Here is a 15671-nt window from a genome sequence, read left to right as displayed (position 1 = left end):
CATATTAGATTTATTCCCTTAGTTTAAAGAACTTAGAGTGGATTGCCTGAATCCCAGTCCCGTGCTCTTAATCACTGCACTACACTGGTTCTCACTATGCATTTATATCCCCCCCCCTTTTCCTTTTGTGGGGAGCGCAAGGCAGCTTTCATAGCTGCAACTTTTGCTCACAAGAACAACCCTGTGAGGTAGGTTAGGCAGATGGTGACTGGCCCAAAGTCACCCAGTGCGCTGCATGGGGACTTGAACCCAGATCTCTCCAGTCCCCAGCCCAACACTCTTGCCACCACGCCACACTGGCTCTGCGGAGTTGTAGTTTGAAAGGATGAAGAAGAACCAAAACAGAACAGATGAGTCAAATCTGAGTGGTGGGTGCCAAAGCAGTCCATGGTGACTGTACATCAGCTCATATACAAGCAGTACATGGTGACCGGATTTAAACAACAAAGCACATACAAGGGCTGAATTTTCACTGCACCATGAGTTGTCCCTGCAGTATGCATTATTGTTAACAACAAGCAACCCATTTAGAGAAGCTATGGTTTGATGTTCAGTCTTGAACTGTGGGTTGCTCATCATGCTTTGCTTTCTCTGCTGGGTTCACACAGCATGACCTCTAGTTCAGCGACAACTCACACTTAACCCTTGTGTTTTTTTGTGTTGCCTGAACCTAGTTGTCTGAACTGTACACAGTTCAGATTGACCATCTCAAAAAAGAGGACATTAAAGTGCTGGAAAAGTGCAGCCAAGGAGCAGCCAGAAAGATGAAGTACTGCTTGCCTGCAAGAAAAAGTAATGCTTGGAGCTGCTTGATATGAGTGTGCAGATGATGAAAGGAAAACATCATAAATATGAGACAGTCAGTGTAGTGTAGTCATTAAAAGCGTGGGACTGGGATTCAGGTCATCTGGCTTCTAGTCCCTGCTCAGCTATGGAGTTCCCCCGAGTGATTTTGATCCAGACATAGACAAAGCTCAACCTATGCCAAAGAGCTCCTGATCAAATAACCCCAGTACTGGTGCGCATATGCCCAAAATATGCCACAGGTGAAGGATTCCTTTTAAAGGATTTATTCTCAAGAATTACTGGCTACCAACAAATTGTTCCAGATGGCACACCTGAGCAGTCCTCAGTTGGCCGTTTTATATTTTGATCATTGAAGGGCCGCACATAACACAGTTAACACTTTCCAGTAGGTTACAGAAGTTAAAATGGCCTGATCTTTCCCACATGCACCTGAAGGAGGGAGCGAGGAGGAGGGAGTGGGTTGGTGTGAACTGCCCCTTGTTTGAATGGCTGTTATCCGTCAAGTACGAGTCAGCTTTCTCTGGACTGGTGCCCGGTCAGTGTCAGCTCCATTTCAAGGACACACACTGCTGATTTCTAGAAAAGAGGGTTTTTCTCAGGTCAGGGTATGTGTCAGTGGTTGTATGATTTAACCAATGAAAGTTATACTATTGATTTGTAGATCAGGGTGGTAGTAGTGAGGATAAGATTGAGAGGAGGAGTTATGTAAGCTGTCTTGAGCTTCTTGAAGGAAGAAAGGTGGAATAATAATAAATATGAAATAAAATTGTCATCAAGACTACCCAGTCCTTAACCTTAGATCATTCCCTCGGGAGGGAAACGCACTCTGACCATGCTTTAAGAGGGATTCGCACTACCAGAAAAACCTTTCCCCACATATGACAGCCAGGTCATGTTTGACACATCTCAGAAGTGAGTACTCTGAGGTAAAAATCAAACGCCAGCTGTTTTTAAGTGAATTATTCCCCACAGAACAAATATGAGATACACTGGGGACGAGGCGCGGAAGGACAACGAAATGAATTTCAGAGAAGGAGAAGAAAGTCAGGAAAACATGCAGTGGGTCAGCTTTTATATCCCGCTTTTGCAGCGCTCACGAGCCGAACGGCCGTTGTTAAAAGGCGGGAAAACCGGGCTCGCGCGAACCCCGGGAAAACCTCCCTTGCCCCGCCCCCTCTCAGTCGCGCCGCGGGCGTGGCCAAGCTCGGCCCCGCCCCACGTCGCGCGGCGGCGGCGGCGCGGGGGGAGGAAAGGGGTGCTCGGAGCGTGCAGGATGATGGTGGCGGCGGCGGCGGCTGAGGCAGGCGGCGGGTAGAAAATGGCGGATTTCGAGGAGCTGCGGGTGAGGAGAAGCCGCGGTGCTGCGACCCCTGCGCCCCCGCCCAGCGAGCGGCGCCCTCGTCGACCGCCCTCCGACGGCGCCCGCGGCAGCATCTTCCTGCCCGCCCGCCCATCCGTCACTGCTGCCTTTCCCCGGGCGAACGAAGGAGCGTCGCTCCTCTCCCGCCCGTGCCCTTCGTTCCTTGCTTCCCGCCCCGGAGGGACCGCCTCTCGTCCTCCCCGGCTTCGCGCGCGCACACACGCGGGAGGCAGCGGCCCCTCCCCCACGCAATCCCGTTTCCTTCTCCCCCGCCCGCTGCAGCTTCCCTCTTTAATCGTTTGAAGAGCCGAAGTGCTCCCCCCCCCCCCCCCCAGCCCGTCTCGGGAGGAAGACTCCCTGGACTGAATGGTGCTTACTTCCGAGTAAGTCGGCCTGGGAGCCCGCACCGCTGCTTGCTGCTTCTGCCCTGGCTATAGTTTCCCCCGTTTCTGCAGCTTGTGGCCTAACTCGGATGTCTGTCTGCCTGCCTGTCTTCTCTCTCCTGCCTCGGTTCTTGTATTGATCAACATTATTTTGCCACTTGGGTGCTCACCCTCCATGCACGCACTCCTTTAAAAAAGTCACTCCAGCGGTCTTTGTTTCTCTGTTCTGTGGATATCCCCACGAATTGCCTGGCCTGGTTTTCCCTTGTTAGGGGAACTCTTGGCCTCATCCAGTGGGGCTCTCCCTCGTCCTCCCACCAAATGGATGGTCCACTCGGACGCACCGTTTAGGAGTTTAGTCCCATTATCCTGCAATTTTCTTTTCTCCTCATTCTCTCCACCGCTGCTCCCCTCCTAACTTTCTCCTGGCTGCTCGCGTTGCTTTTCACATCCTTTTCTTACTTGATGCTTCTCAAAGGCTCGTGCTTCTTCAAAAGCTGCCTTGCTCATCACCAAATTCCTTGTCTCTTATATTTGGTGACCTCCTGCCTCCCTTGTTTGAATTGCTCTTCCTGCTGTGAATTTCTTTTCCCTTTTACATGGCTTCTTTCTGTCATTGCACTCCTCTCTGCTCTGTTAATCCTCCTGCATGCCTTTTGCCCCTTGCAATGCTATACTTGCAGGCCTTGTTTTTCATTATCTCCCTAAAACTTTATATATCAATAACCTTTATCTTGAATATAAAAGGCAGACTATTTTTTTCTGTTCCACCTTTTTTTCCTCCTGCATCCTCTTTCCCTGAATACACACCCTCATTCTCGATTCTACTCAGCCACGTTTTAGATAGCTGTGTTTTTCCACAATATTCTTTCTCTGCTTTCATCTTGTTAAATTTTCTACTTTTTTCCCTCTTCCATGCTATCTATCTTGCTACTGTGGTCTATTTCCTGACCTCTCCAACCTTATTGTTGCTTTTGTTTCCTCTTCCTTTTGAGACCCAACAGCACAAAGAGCTCCAGTCTCTGCACAAGTTTTTAAGATACAATCCCGGGTGTGCTTATTTGAGTGAAAGCCCCATCAATTCATTGTGACTTAATTCTGGATAAAAATGCATGTGATCTGTCTGTATATTGCTAGGGTCTGATGTGAAGATTGGGAGTCCTCGTAGATAATGTGAGTTCATCCTTATATGTTACATGTCAGAAGCAGGTGGAAATGATAATGCAAATGAATTCTGAATATTAATGTTAATGTGATGTTAAGATGCTCGTTGTTTACCTTATACCGTACTTTCTTCTTCCCAGCCTAATATAACTTTGAATAAATTATTTTTAAACTTGCATCTTCTGTGGGAGTATACTAGATTAGGGGAGTGGAACACATTACAATGTTCCTTTTTAAAATCAGATTTTATTCTGGCTGATTTTTAAAAAATCTCATATCCATTGTAGTAGTCTGTACAGGAGAGTGGAATTATTCAAAAGCATATGTTCCTAAGGCTGATGTTCCTGCCCACATTTGATATTTCTTTGTCTATCTGTAAAGGGTTTTTTTAAATGTCCCAGATACAGCATTAGGTTTTGTGACATAGTTATTGGAAATTTTAAGCTCATGTTTAACTAAGAAATGTTGGGGAGCATGTATTATGGTTTAATACTGCCTGCTCATTTAATTCACCTGCATTGATTTCTATGATAATTCTATCATGTAATTTCCGCTCTCAGAAATATCTTACACTATTTTCATATGCAAAATACATTATTGATACAATTTAAATGACATACACAAGGGAGGAGCTAGCTCATAGTTTCTTCTGCTGTCCTTGATTGCTACTGATTAATATTTCACTTTTTGATTTCTCTGAAAAGTTGAAGTGGTAGCCAAATTTCACATCTCTTATGTTGGGAAAAAGGCTTGCAGGATTTCTTCTGCTGGGACCCACCTCCCATCTCAACTATTATTGGAACCCCTTTCTTTAAAAAAAAATGAGCAAATGCTGGCATATTCACTATTTGCATGATCACTAAGGTAGGGTGGCTTATTTTTCCGGTCCTGAATGCCAGCCATTAATTAGCCTAATACCCTCTTGACATTTGACTTTTCTTGTTGTCCAGCAAGTTGCACAACAGGAGTGGCTTCAAAACCACCCCCAAACCAATGGCTTGTTAGAAGTTTGTGGTGATTTGGAATCCACTCCCTACAGTATATTGGGTTTAGACAATATGGGAAGTTGTGCCCCATGAGAGTAATCACACAAGTCACATAGTGTGCGACTTGTATGTGATGGGCAAGCAGAAGAAACCACCACAGCTTCTTCACTGTGAACTGCAAACCCGATGATCATGTACAACTAATTTTGCTTTGGCAGAGTGAACAGAGGGCTGGGTGGTGAACTTTTGACCTTGCCCAAATGTCTTGTGTATACTTCCTATATAACTGTCTCTGTGAATCTCACAGTGGGAAAAAAGCTTCTATAGATCCATGAATACTTTAAAAGATACCATAGTTTTGGCAAGTTTTGTGTTTCATTATTTAGTATAAAACTGGCAGTATTTACTAGATCTGTTGACCAAGGCCCTAGTTTTCTAAAACATACAGAAGGCATTCACACAATGCTATAATCTATGGTTACCACGGTTTATAACATTTTACCATGAACTGACACACAATCCTTCATTATCATGGTTTCCATCCTCCCTCCTCAGTCCACCCACGGCTGGTATGTACTCTATCAGCCATTATGCCTGAAATTAAATCCTAAGCTCCCTATCTGTGTTGCATGCCTCTTCCTCATTGGTCCACACATGGAGACTGGATGCTTGAAGCCCCTCTTGCAGTTGCACTGTAAGCTAGGTTACTTGCTGGGTTATTTAGCCCCTAAAATCAGCAGTGCAGGTTCATATATTAATGCTCAGTAGCCTCTGAAGGAACTGACTGTGGGTCATTGGATAAAAGTCAAAGAGACAGGCCCTCCCTTTTGCTTGTTTTATAAACTAATGGGTTTCTATGTGCAAGTCGGGTCATAGAACCCATGGTTTGTTGGCTTACAGTGTCTAACCCAGAACTGTGACTTACCACTGGGTGCTTATACTGAGTCATCTAGCAAGACGAGCATGACAATGAAATCACTCCAAAATCTGGGAAAATGGACAGAAAAACTGAAAATATGTGAAACAAGCCATGGTCTTCTTGCTTGTCTACAAGATAATTAATGGCTAAAGTAACAAATCATCATGAACACAAACCAAAACTTAGTATTTCATGCAAACACAGCTGCTATTGTGGGTAACCCAGCAATTGGCAGTATGTGTCAATTGGGACTTGTTTAAGGTAGGATTAAAAGTTGTATGGGAAATAAACTTGCTGTAGCAGAAACTTTGTTAGCCAGACCTTCTTATCAGACCGTGCAGTAATATCTCTCTGTGTGTGCATCTTATAATTACATATGAGTGGTCCTGGTAACCGACAGGAATGTATGTTAGTAACAGCGTACTGTGATGATAAAATTAACATTCCTTTAGCACAGGACTTGACCCTCAGCTGTAACTTTCCTTTCATCTCCAGTGATTTAAACTTTTGCATTAGGACATAGAAAACTGCCTTTATACCCGGTCAGGCTGTTCGTCCATTTAACGCATTATACTGCTCCATGTTGTTCGGTGTTGTCCAATAGTGACTTTCCAGGGTTTCAGACAAATTGCAGCACTACCTGGAGGTATCAAGGATTGAATCTGGAACCTTTGCTTACAAAGATTACTGAGCCACTGAAGGGTACTTTGATGATTCAGACAGGAAGCTACACCTGATTTCCTTTTTCTCTTGAATATATTGCTTATTCTATGTTGAGGTTCTGGCATGGTTCTGGAATGTTTTTCAGACTAGTCAGGTATTTGCTATGAGGGGAAATCCATTAGGAAATGTTGTTCTGGGTTATGGAATGGGAAACTTTAATGTCAGATTCCTTAAAACAGGAAAATGAATGCTTGTTTCTAATGGAGCTTCCCAGTGGTACTTCGAACTACTAATGCATGCTGTGTTACAACTTAAGGGCATAAAAGCTGGAGTATAAAATTTCTTAGGGCCTCACAGAGACCACTCAGATCAGTTAGTGATCTTTGTTGTAGGACACAGGATAGAGGGGGTTGTAGAACTTTTATCTGACTAAACATGCTTGGGGTTGTACATTTATATCTTATATTTATTTACTCAGAAGTATATTCCTCTGAGTTCGGTGGGAGACATTCCCAAAGTCATTGTAGGGTTTTGTTAATTTTAAGTCTATCATGTTCAAATTCATATTTAATTTTAGCCAGAGTGTTACACTTTTAAGTATTAGATTTTTAAAAATGTGATTTTTGAAAATCACCTTGCAAAGGAATAGTTTGTACTAGTATTGCTATAATTTCTGAGAGCATTCTTTTTGGTGATGTGGTTTGAGGTCCAACAGTTTTCCTGTCTTATATGTTACTTTGAGACCTAATATGCTATTTATACAGGTCATGTGTGTATTTGATTAGTGCTTGGAGTACAGTCCTTTCACTTTCTCTTCTTTTCTTAACTTTTCCCAGTAGCCTTGAACACTGGAAGATACCTTTAGTGTGTAGCCCAAAGATGCATATCTGTGACCAAAATGAGATAAGATTGAACAGGCAGTGGTATGTTAGTTCCACATACTTTTTAATAATTATTACTACTAGTTAATTTGTAGTAATAAGTAATGTTTACCTAGATATATACCAGTTTTGTTATTTTATGCCAGAAAATTTGAGGTAGAAAATATATTTATAATCACTGGATAGGTTTTTGCAGTACTGCTGTGATTTGATAGCTTTGTGGGCTGAGCAAGGCTATATTTGATGCATAATTGAGTAGATAGTCTGTATTAACTTGGGCAAATTGCCAGTGAATCAACTTTTCCATGTCTTTATTATATTTTTGATACATTCTGTGTGAAAATACTTTCCTTTCAGTGAAGTTTTGTTGAATGCATTCAAAGCCACATTTAAATGGAGCTGACAAAGTCAATAGTGATGAAAGTACATTGGCGGCAGTGGTTCACATGAATCTCCTCTTTAACTGACCAGCTTAAATGGATTCAGCTGAGTGATAGGAAGAGTCAAGTCTTTCTTAGGCGTCATCTTTTCTTAGGACCCCTATATATCAGTAGACCTACATGTTTTGCTTTCTGTTAAACCCAACAGATGACAGACCTTTCTGTTGCATTTTCGTTCTGTGCCCAGGGTATCCTTCAATTTAGTTCTTGCCTTTCAGATTGGGAAGCTGATACATTGACTGCCCATGTACTGTCAGTTAGCCATCTACTGCTTGACCTCGCTTAAGGTTCTTTGGCGCAAAGACAGACACTGTAGGCAGCACCAAAATAGAGAGTGCAGAGGACATTTTGTGCCCCCTGTCTTGCATAATTAGGTATTCTGCTCTGTAAATCTAGAAATGCTGTTAGGAAATAAGAAGGCTGGCTTTTAGCTGAACTTGGACATAGGATACAATTAACATAAAATTATGAAGTGAAACTTTTTATTATAGAAACTCAATTTTACACTACAAGACAAAAACCAAGGGAGAAACAACTTAGTTTACAGTATTTATCTCTACATACCTTTACACTGAATAAAGTGCAGTCATCCTGATAAGTAAAATGCCATTTATTTCCTAGTTGCAGTAAACAAACACATAGGTATTTAACTTCCTGAAGGCCAACTCAGTTATCTGATAAATTCTTTATGAAGACTTGAGCCTTATAAGACAGCATCTGACTGATGAGAAAACCAGTCATGTGCATTTAGAAGATAGGACTACTTTGTTTCCCTTTTCTAACTATACCCTGTTTGATTATTACCAAAGCATTTGGTAATCATATTAGTGTTACTGCAGGCCTCAATTATAGCTATTCTCCATGCTTCTGTTTTCCTACTATTTTTGTTTTCCAGATAGAAACATGGTGACCCTTTTAAGAAAACGTCGCCTACTAAGACAAGCAAGAAACTTAGCTAAGAAACAACAGAAAACTACCTCAGCATCTTCTAACCTACAAGTAAGATTACCCCAGGTTACCATAATTTGACAACAACAATTACAAGCACTTCAGTAAGAATCTTAATAGGCATAATTTAAACAAGAAAAATATGTGACCCTGAATTTCCTATTAATGAAGGGTTTCCGAAAGCATCTCGGAAATACAAAAATGTAATCTCAAAGACCATTTGATTCTTAACACAACTCTGAAGGTCCTTCAGACTAGATGGCCCAGGAGGCCCCTTCTGACTTGCTCTCTGAGATACTCTATTTCTGAATGAAATAACTGCTTGAAACAACTTGAAACTAAATAGCAAAAACAACTGACCAAGCCCAAAATATAAAATTCAAAACTATAACTAGACCTAGTATTAAATATTAAAAGGAAGAGATTAATACTGACTACATGGATAATGGAGGAAAGTTCATTGAAGCTACAGATAATTTGGTGCACCTCTCTCGCACTGTACCCTGTGGATGTCCCTAACCTAACCCAAAATTGTCTTATAAACATTAGAGTTTATACAGGTTCTATAATCAAGTGCTTAATACTAAAAACAAAATGTTATTTCTATTGGATTATAGCTTGCTTCTAAAACAAAAATGAGATCAGAATGTGTAAGAGTACCAAGGAGATAGGTAACCAAAGTATAAGCCCTCATTCATGTTAAAATTCCTTTTCCACAGTTGCGCTGAACGTTCTGAGGTAGACAATTCTTGGAGGTGTATGTCCTGTGTTCCCCTATCCAAGCAGAGCAGTTGGGAGAAGGTTTTGATGTTAAACTACTGTTCTGAGAGCGTCAGCTTCTTTTACAGGTTTGTTTGTGGTAGGTTGAAAAGGCCTGCATGTGGGATAGATATTTCTGGCTTTTCTTGCTTGGTAGGTGTTCTACAAATCAAGTTTAAGAATCCTAGTAAGAGAAAGACAAATAATGCTCCATTGGTACCTACTGTCCCTCTCTCTCCACCTCCCCCAAGCAAGCTGCTCATCCCATTTCATGGATGTTGTGACATCTACATTGTACCAGATCATTACCATTTGCAGTTCTGCTACCAGTCGTCCTGATGATCTAGAGTTGTCAAGGTCAGCATTGTAAATATTTCAAAAACATCTTGAATGCATTCCATTCTCATGTAAACAGTGTCTCTCCAGTTTGTAAACATGTTGTGCAAACTGGCTAAATGTTTTATTGTAAGTTGTTCGGAATCTTCTGTTAGTAACACAGTATACAGCATTATCATTGCTGTACTAGAAAAATTGCCAGTGCATCTTCCTCAACTCTAGTACACCACCTTCTTGATGCTCTGAGCAACCAATATAGCTATTGTTAAATTTAAATTCCATGCTGCATTATACTTTTGCCTAATTCTGCAACATAGCTATGCAAGTTTTAAAAAGAAGACTGCATTCAGACATTACAGTCGGCCATTTTTAAAAATGAGCAAATGTGAATGAGTAAACTTGTTGATGCATTCTAGTTGTACATGATTGGTTTTCCTGACAGAGGTGTGGCTAAACAAGGAAGGGACATCCAGCCATGTTCCTTTTAAATAATTTCTGAACCAGGAACTCTGTACTCCAATCCTTTATTTTCCCCTCTCCAAGAAAAACAGACTTTGGCTTATGACCTTGGCTTGTTGGAGGAATAAGCGAAAGCTCCTAATTCAGCTGTCATGCTGAATAGACAACGGATGGAAATTCTTTGATTTGTTTATTCAATCACTGATAGGAAGAGCCAAATGGCGTGATAGAGCAACATACCCTAGTATGGCTACCCTTTCACAGTGAGTCAGAATTTAACAAATGCTGGCTTACCGTAATGAAAGTTCTGATAGTACATGGTAGCCTTCCCCATTTTCTGCTTTTATTTTTATTTTTTTACAAGAAAGAAAATAAAACCTCTATGAAACCTGAGTGATACATCATAAGAGCAATGCAAAACAAAGCTTCTTCTGTTTTAATCTACATGTATGGAACCAGAGAAATGGAATGGAGACATTTGACTTAAGTAATAGTTATTTAGAAAGTATACATGGTTCTTTGTTTTCTGCTGGTCCTATAGGAAAAGGATATATATTTTACAAATAGACAACAGATGTGGCAAAGAAATAATCTAGCAAGGAAAATAGTTAATGCTCTTTTCCTCAGGCCACTACATATACACTAGCTGATGCAATGTAGTGAGTCAGCAGCTGAGGCAGAAATCAAGAACTCCTACTCTGAATCTCAGTTTGCCGGAAATTTGCTAGGTGACTTACAGGAAGTAACTTTAAGCCTCATTCCTCCATTTGTAGTATTGGGAATAATAAGGATGACTAACCTTTTATGTAAACTGCTTGGATTGTGTGAAAGCAGTGCACAAAAGTTAAAGGTTCTTTCTTTGATCTATGCTAACAGCTTTCTTTATATAATGACTTCTATCCGCCTGGACCATCTGGGGTACAGTTCTTCACTGGAGTCCTTGCATAGAAATCCACATAGAGAGCTCCATTGGTGATGCTCAGTTACTTGTACTTTTCTGTTTTGTTCCTTAAATCTTACTGTCTCACCTATTGCTGAAACTTAGATAAACTCCTTAGGGCAGTTTGCTTATGTGCCTTTGCTTGTACTTTGCATGTTCATATGTATTTGGTGTTTCATAAATAATAAACTCTTATATCTAACTCCAGTTCTAGCTTGCTTCTTTATTGTTTGCTGAAGGTCTTATTCCATTGTTCTTGGGGCAACAGAAGAAATTACCATGGCCAAACTACTATATTGTGGTTATAATGAGGTCTGTGATTTCTGTCTTGGTTATAATGTGGACAAATGATGCTGTCTGCACATATATATGGCACAGTAATAAAGAGGATATTCCAACTAAGCTTCTGCTTTAAACATCGAATGCACACAGAGCTCACTTAACTTAAGAGTTTCTTCCTCTTGGTTGACAGAAGCTGAAATTTCAAGTGTAAAGAAACAACAAGGAACATTTTTCAAAGCATTTAGTTCAGTTTTTGCCATTTCCAACTGGTTTGGAGCAGGAAAATTAAGGAAAGACAGGTGTCTTCAAATATCTGAAGGGCCGTAACACAGAAGATGGTGCAGACTTGTTCCAGAGAGCAGGACTAGAAGCAATGGATAAATATGACAAGGAAGCAGACTTGCATTAAATATTGGAGAAACTTCTTAACAGTAAGAGCCATTTGACGGTAAAACAGGCTAGTCATGCTTGTACATGAAGGTGGAAAATTGTGGGTAACAGCTAATTGTAGGTTAACAGTAGGTTAACTGATTTGTTTAATCCACTGGATTTGTAAATCACAGAGCAAGTTTCAGGCAGAGGTTACATATTCAAAATGTTGGTGCTATGCAACTTTGCCAAACGGCAGGTTAATTGAACCATCATTTGTCGCTGTTAAATGTGAACCAGGTCACTGATTTAGTAGGCAATAGACTCTCCTTTGGTGGAGGCTTTTTAACAAAGGTCTTTCTGCCAATTATTAAGAGTGCTCTAGTGGCATTGAACAGGGAGTTGTATTTGGTGGTCTCTAAGGTCCATTTTAGCTCTACAAATTGGAATCCATGAAAGAAATCTCTCTTGACTCAGCCATTGTAATTTAATACTCCACCCAAAGAAGGGGACTTTTCACATGTAGCACCTTCTGTTTTATGTAACCTTTCCACAGTGTTTTCTGTAAGAGAAGGATGCACAAAAGTTGGCTTTGCAGATTTAAACATTCTGTTGTAAATACCTATTTTATTTCACTTATAACTTGGATTTTACTAGTTGAATTCCTGTAGCTGTAAGGAAATACTTAGTTTTGTTTAAATAAGTCAGTTCATTGAAAGGTGATGTTGCAAATCATAAATGAATATTTTGGAATATTTTTTCTAATCTATAATATGAGTGGGTTTTCAGCCACGTTCTTTTGTCTGTGTCTCAGTAACTTAGTTGGGTAAGTTAGATGAGATTGAACCATGAAAGCTTTGACTATACATGATATGATAACATTGTATGATATAGGAAAGACTTCAGCAGTGAATGGGAAGAGAGCTGTAAAGCAGCAGTTGCAAGCTCTTTTTGTTCTATATTTTCATACCTTCAACTCCATTGCCATAAGTTCAATATATTGTGCATTTTTTAACATGCTGTTAATCTGTGTTTTCTCTTAGAATATGGTATCAAGTTTTCGGGTCTCTGAACTTCAAGTGCTGTTAGGCTTCGCTGGACGTAATAAAAGTGGACGCAAACATGACCTCCTGATGAGGGCATTGCACTTGCTGAAGAGTGGCTGCAGCCCAGCAGTTCAGATAAAAATCCGAGAACTCTACAGGCGTCGATATCCCAGGACAATAGAAGGTCTTTCAGACTTGTCTGCTATAAAATCATCAGTCTTCAATTTGGACAGTAGTTCATCTCCAGTAGAATCTGATTTAACTGTTGCTGGACTGCATCAAATCCCTTCCACTTCAGTCACTCCTCAGTCACCTTCCTCACCTCTTAATTCGGTGCTACTTCAGGACACAAAGCCTCGCTTTGAGATGCAGCAGCCATCACCTCCGGTTCCACCAGTGCATCCTGATGTTCAGCTGAAAAGCCTCCCATTTTATGATGTGCTTGATGTTCTTATAAAACCTACAAGCTTAGGTAAGTGTTAAAATGTAACAATGTAATCTGGTTGATTTAGCAAGGCAGTGCAGGACCCTTCTTCAGACTGGAATTACTTTTCAGGAGCATTTCAAGGTTCCTTAACATGTGCACAGCCCCTATACATTATCTGGAAGTAGGGGCAAAATCTGCATGTGCCAAGACACTGTTAAAATGCTCTCTGAATATTACTGCAGCATAACTAAAACTTAACTGCATGTTGCACATAAAAGCCTAAGTCACTCTGTTGTTGTGATGTTTAAGAGGAAAAACCATGGAGCACAGTGGACAGTGCCTGAAGGAATCAAAAGTGACTGAAGACATGATGTAGAAAAGTATATGTGCAGGCATTTTGTTTAAAAAGTTGAAAACTAACATGTAAAACACAGCCGACATGATGCTGCAAAAAGGAAGAAGGGGACCAGGCTTTTTTTTACCAAGGATGTGGTATCTAACTATTCTACTATAACGCACGTTTCTTCGCAGCAGTAAAATTGTGTAGAGATGTAAATTCCTCTGAAGTACATCAGTGCTCCTAAGAATTTGAAGACTTTTTTACTGTATCAAATATACTCAGTTTTATGACTGTGACAGGACTCTCATAAAACTTAAGCAAAAACAAAGAGTAACACAGTGACTAAATTGAGTTAAACTGTGGCTTGTTCCAGTCATAGTTTAAACCCAAACTGTGCTTTGAGGTTCCAAATATTTAGGTGAACGGTGGTTTAGAACTGTTTGTCTGCTTCAGTTCTTCATCTGTTCAATTCCTGCTTTCAGGAACTTTGTTTTATGGCTATAAGTCTGCTTGCCAGTTTAGATGTAATGGCAGACCACCCTGTACTATTGATTTGATGTGGTGCCTGAATTTTCTTGTGTATAAATTGCCTCAGTGCTGCTGTAAATAAAATAGTCAAGTGAGCCCTGTTGGTAAAGTACCATACTGTATGTATTACCAGAGTTTGTGAGGAGCTGTTTGGTCTGAATTTGAGGGTGGAGGGAGTTCTCTCCCTGTTGAGGGGTGGTACCAGGGGCCCAAGAGGAAAATGTGTCTTTTGCATGTTCTAAGGCTGCAAACTGTCTGGCCACTCATTGTTCCAGTCTCCAACATTTTTCTCATCTTCTCTTGTCACTTATCCAACCTTTTCTCTCACTTCGTTTTGTAACCTTCTGCTTCCTACTTCCTCTATTTTTTTCTCTCACTCTCAAACTTTGCTGTTTGTTTGTTTGTTTGTTTAGTAAACTTCTATGCCGCACCATTCGCCGAAGCCTCGGGGCGGCTTACAACAATAAATACATATAATCATATAAAAACAATATAATTGGAAACGCCCTGGCCAAAGATATAAAATCAATAAATAAGCTAACAATTAAAATGCCATTTAAATAAAAAGGTCTTGGCCTGGCGCCGAAAAACATATAACGACGGCGCCAGGCAGACCTCTCTGGGGAGTACATTCCATAGATTGGGTGCCACCACAGAGAAAGCCCTCCTAATTTCCTTCACGGAGGGTTCCCGGAGAAGGGCCTCTCCCGCTGATCTCAAGGAGCGGGAGGGCACGTATGGACGTAAGCGCTCCTTTAGGTAACCAGGACCCAAGCTCTTAAGGGCTTTATAGGTGATAACCAACACCTTGGACCCGGACTTCAATAGGGAATTTCTGTCTTCACCTCCTCATTGCTAGTCCTATATCTTTCCCCTTCTTTTGCTTTTGGCTCCCTTGTCTTGCTCTCCTTTCTCTGGGTTTGCAGGAGGTTGGGAATGATGGATGCATGTGAGTCATTCTAGAACTGAAGGAATGCAAAACGGGCAAGGAACCTGAGTGGACAGATGTGCAATATAAATACTAATTTTGAAATTTAGACAAACCTAAATATGCAGACCCAACTCACTTATTTTTCTTGTAAGGTTATATTAGGTTTATATCAGTAAATGTCTACCTCCTGCATGCTTGACGCTTGTTACGTGGCTATCCACTGACCAACAGAATCTTACTGTAGGATTATTTCAATGTTTGAACAAAGCACATCACTAAACCTTCTGTATTTAGGGTCTACTTTCCTTAGTTAATACTAATTGCATCATATTTACTCCTAAGATGCCACAGCTGTCTTGTTATGATGCTTATAAAGTTATTGGCTTGCCAAGCTACTCGGCCCACAACATGTAAGCGTTTTGGGAACTGATTTTTGCATTTAAACTCTGCTAAAGTCTAGAAAGGTACACGGTGTCATCACAGTTTCCATTCTTCCAAGGGGTGTGGGAGGTGTAGAAGGCCTGTTTCTTTACTGCCTGTGGATGATCACAGCTTTAAAAAAAATTCTGTGTCTCTCTTCAGTACAGAGCAGTATTCAGAGATTCCAAGAGAAATTCTTTATCTTTGCTTTAACACCTCAACAAGTGAGAGAAATCTGCATTTCCAGGTAATGGCAGAATGTTTATCCTGCATTTCCTCATGC

General features: G+C 40.8%; 1 protein-coding gene across 2 annotated transcripts in view; it reads left to right on the top strand.

Annotated features, from left to right (window-relative positions):
- PIAS2 (protein inhibitor of activated STAT 2) overlaps window positions 1–15671 on the top strand; it is a 46149-nt gene that overhangs the window by 7415 nt on the left and 23063 nt on the right. The window contains exons 1-3 of one of the 2 annotated variants that reach the window (XM_044431533.1): window positions 2032–2149; window positions 12740–13214; window positions 15551–15635. In XM_044431533.1, coding sequence (XP_044287468.1) covers window positions 2126–2149; window positions 12740–13214; window positions 15551–15635 — 584 coding nt within the window. In that variant the 5' untranslated portion in view covers window positions 2032–2125. Of the gene's footprint in view, window positions 1–2031; window positions 2150–12739; window positions 13215–15550; window positions 15636–15671 lie in introns of those variants that run through there. The other variant, XM_044431534.1, reaches the window with a different exon arrangement.

Source organism: Varanus komodoensis, unplaced genomic scaffold, assembly GCF_004798865.1.
Source record: "Varanus komodoensis strain SLA01 unplaced genomic scaffold, ASM479886v1 scaffold22, whole genome shotgun sequence".
Taxonomy (NCBI): domain Eukaryota; kingdom Metazoa; phylum Chordata; class Lepidosauria; order Squamata; family Varanidae; genus Varanus; species Varanus komodoensis.
The sequence above is the reverse complement of the archived record's forward strand: the minus strand, read 5'-3'. Positions and strand labels throughout refer to the sequence as shown.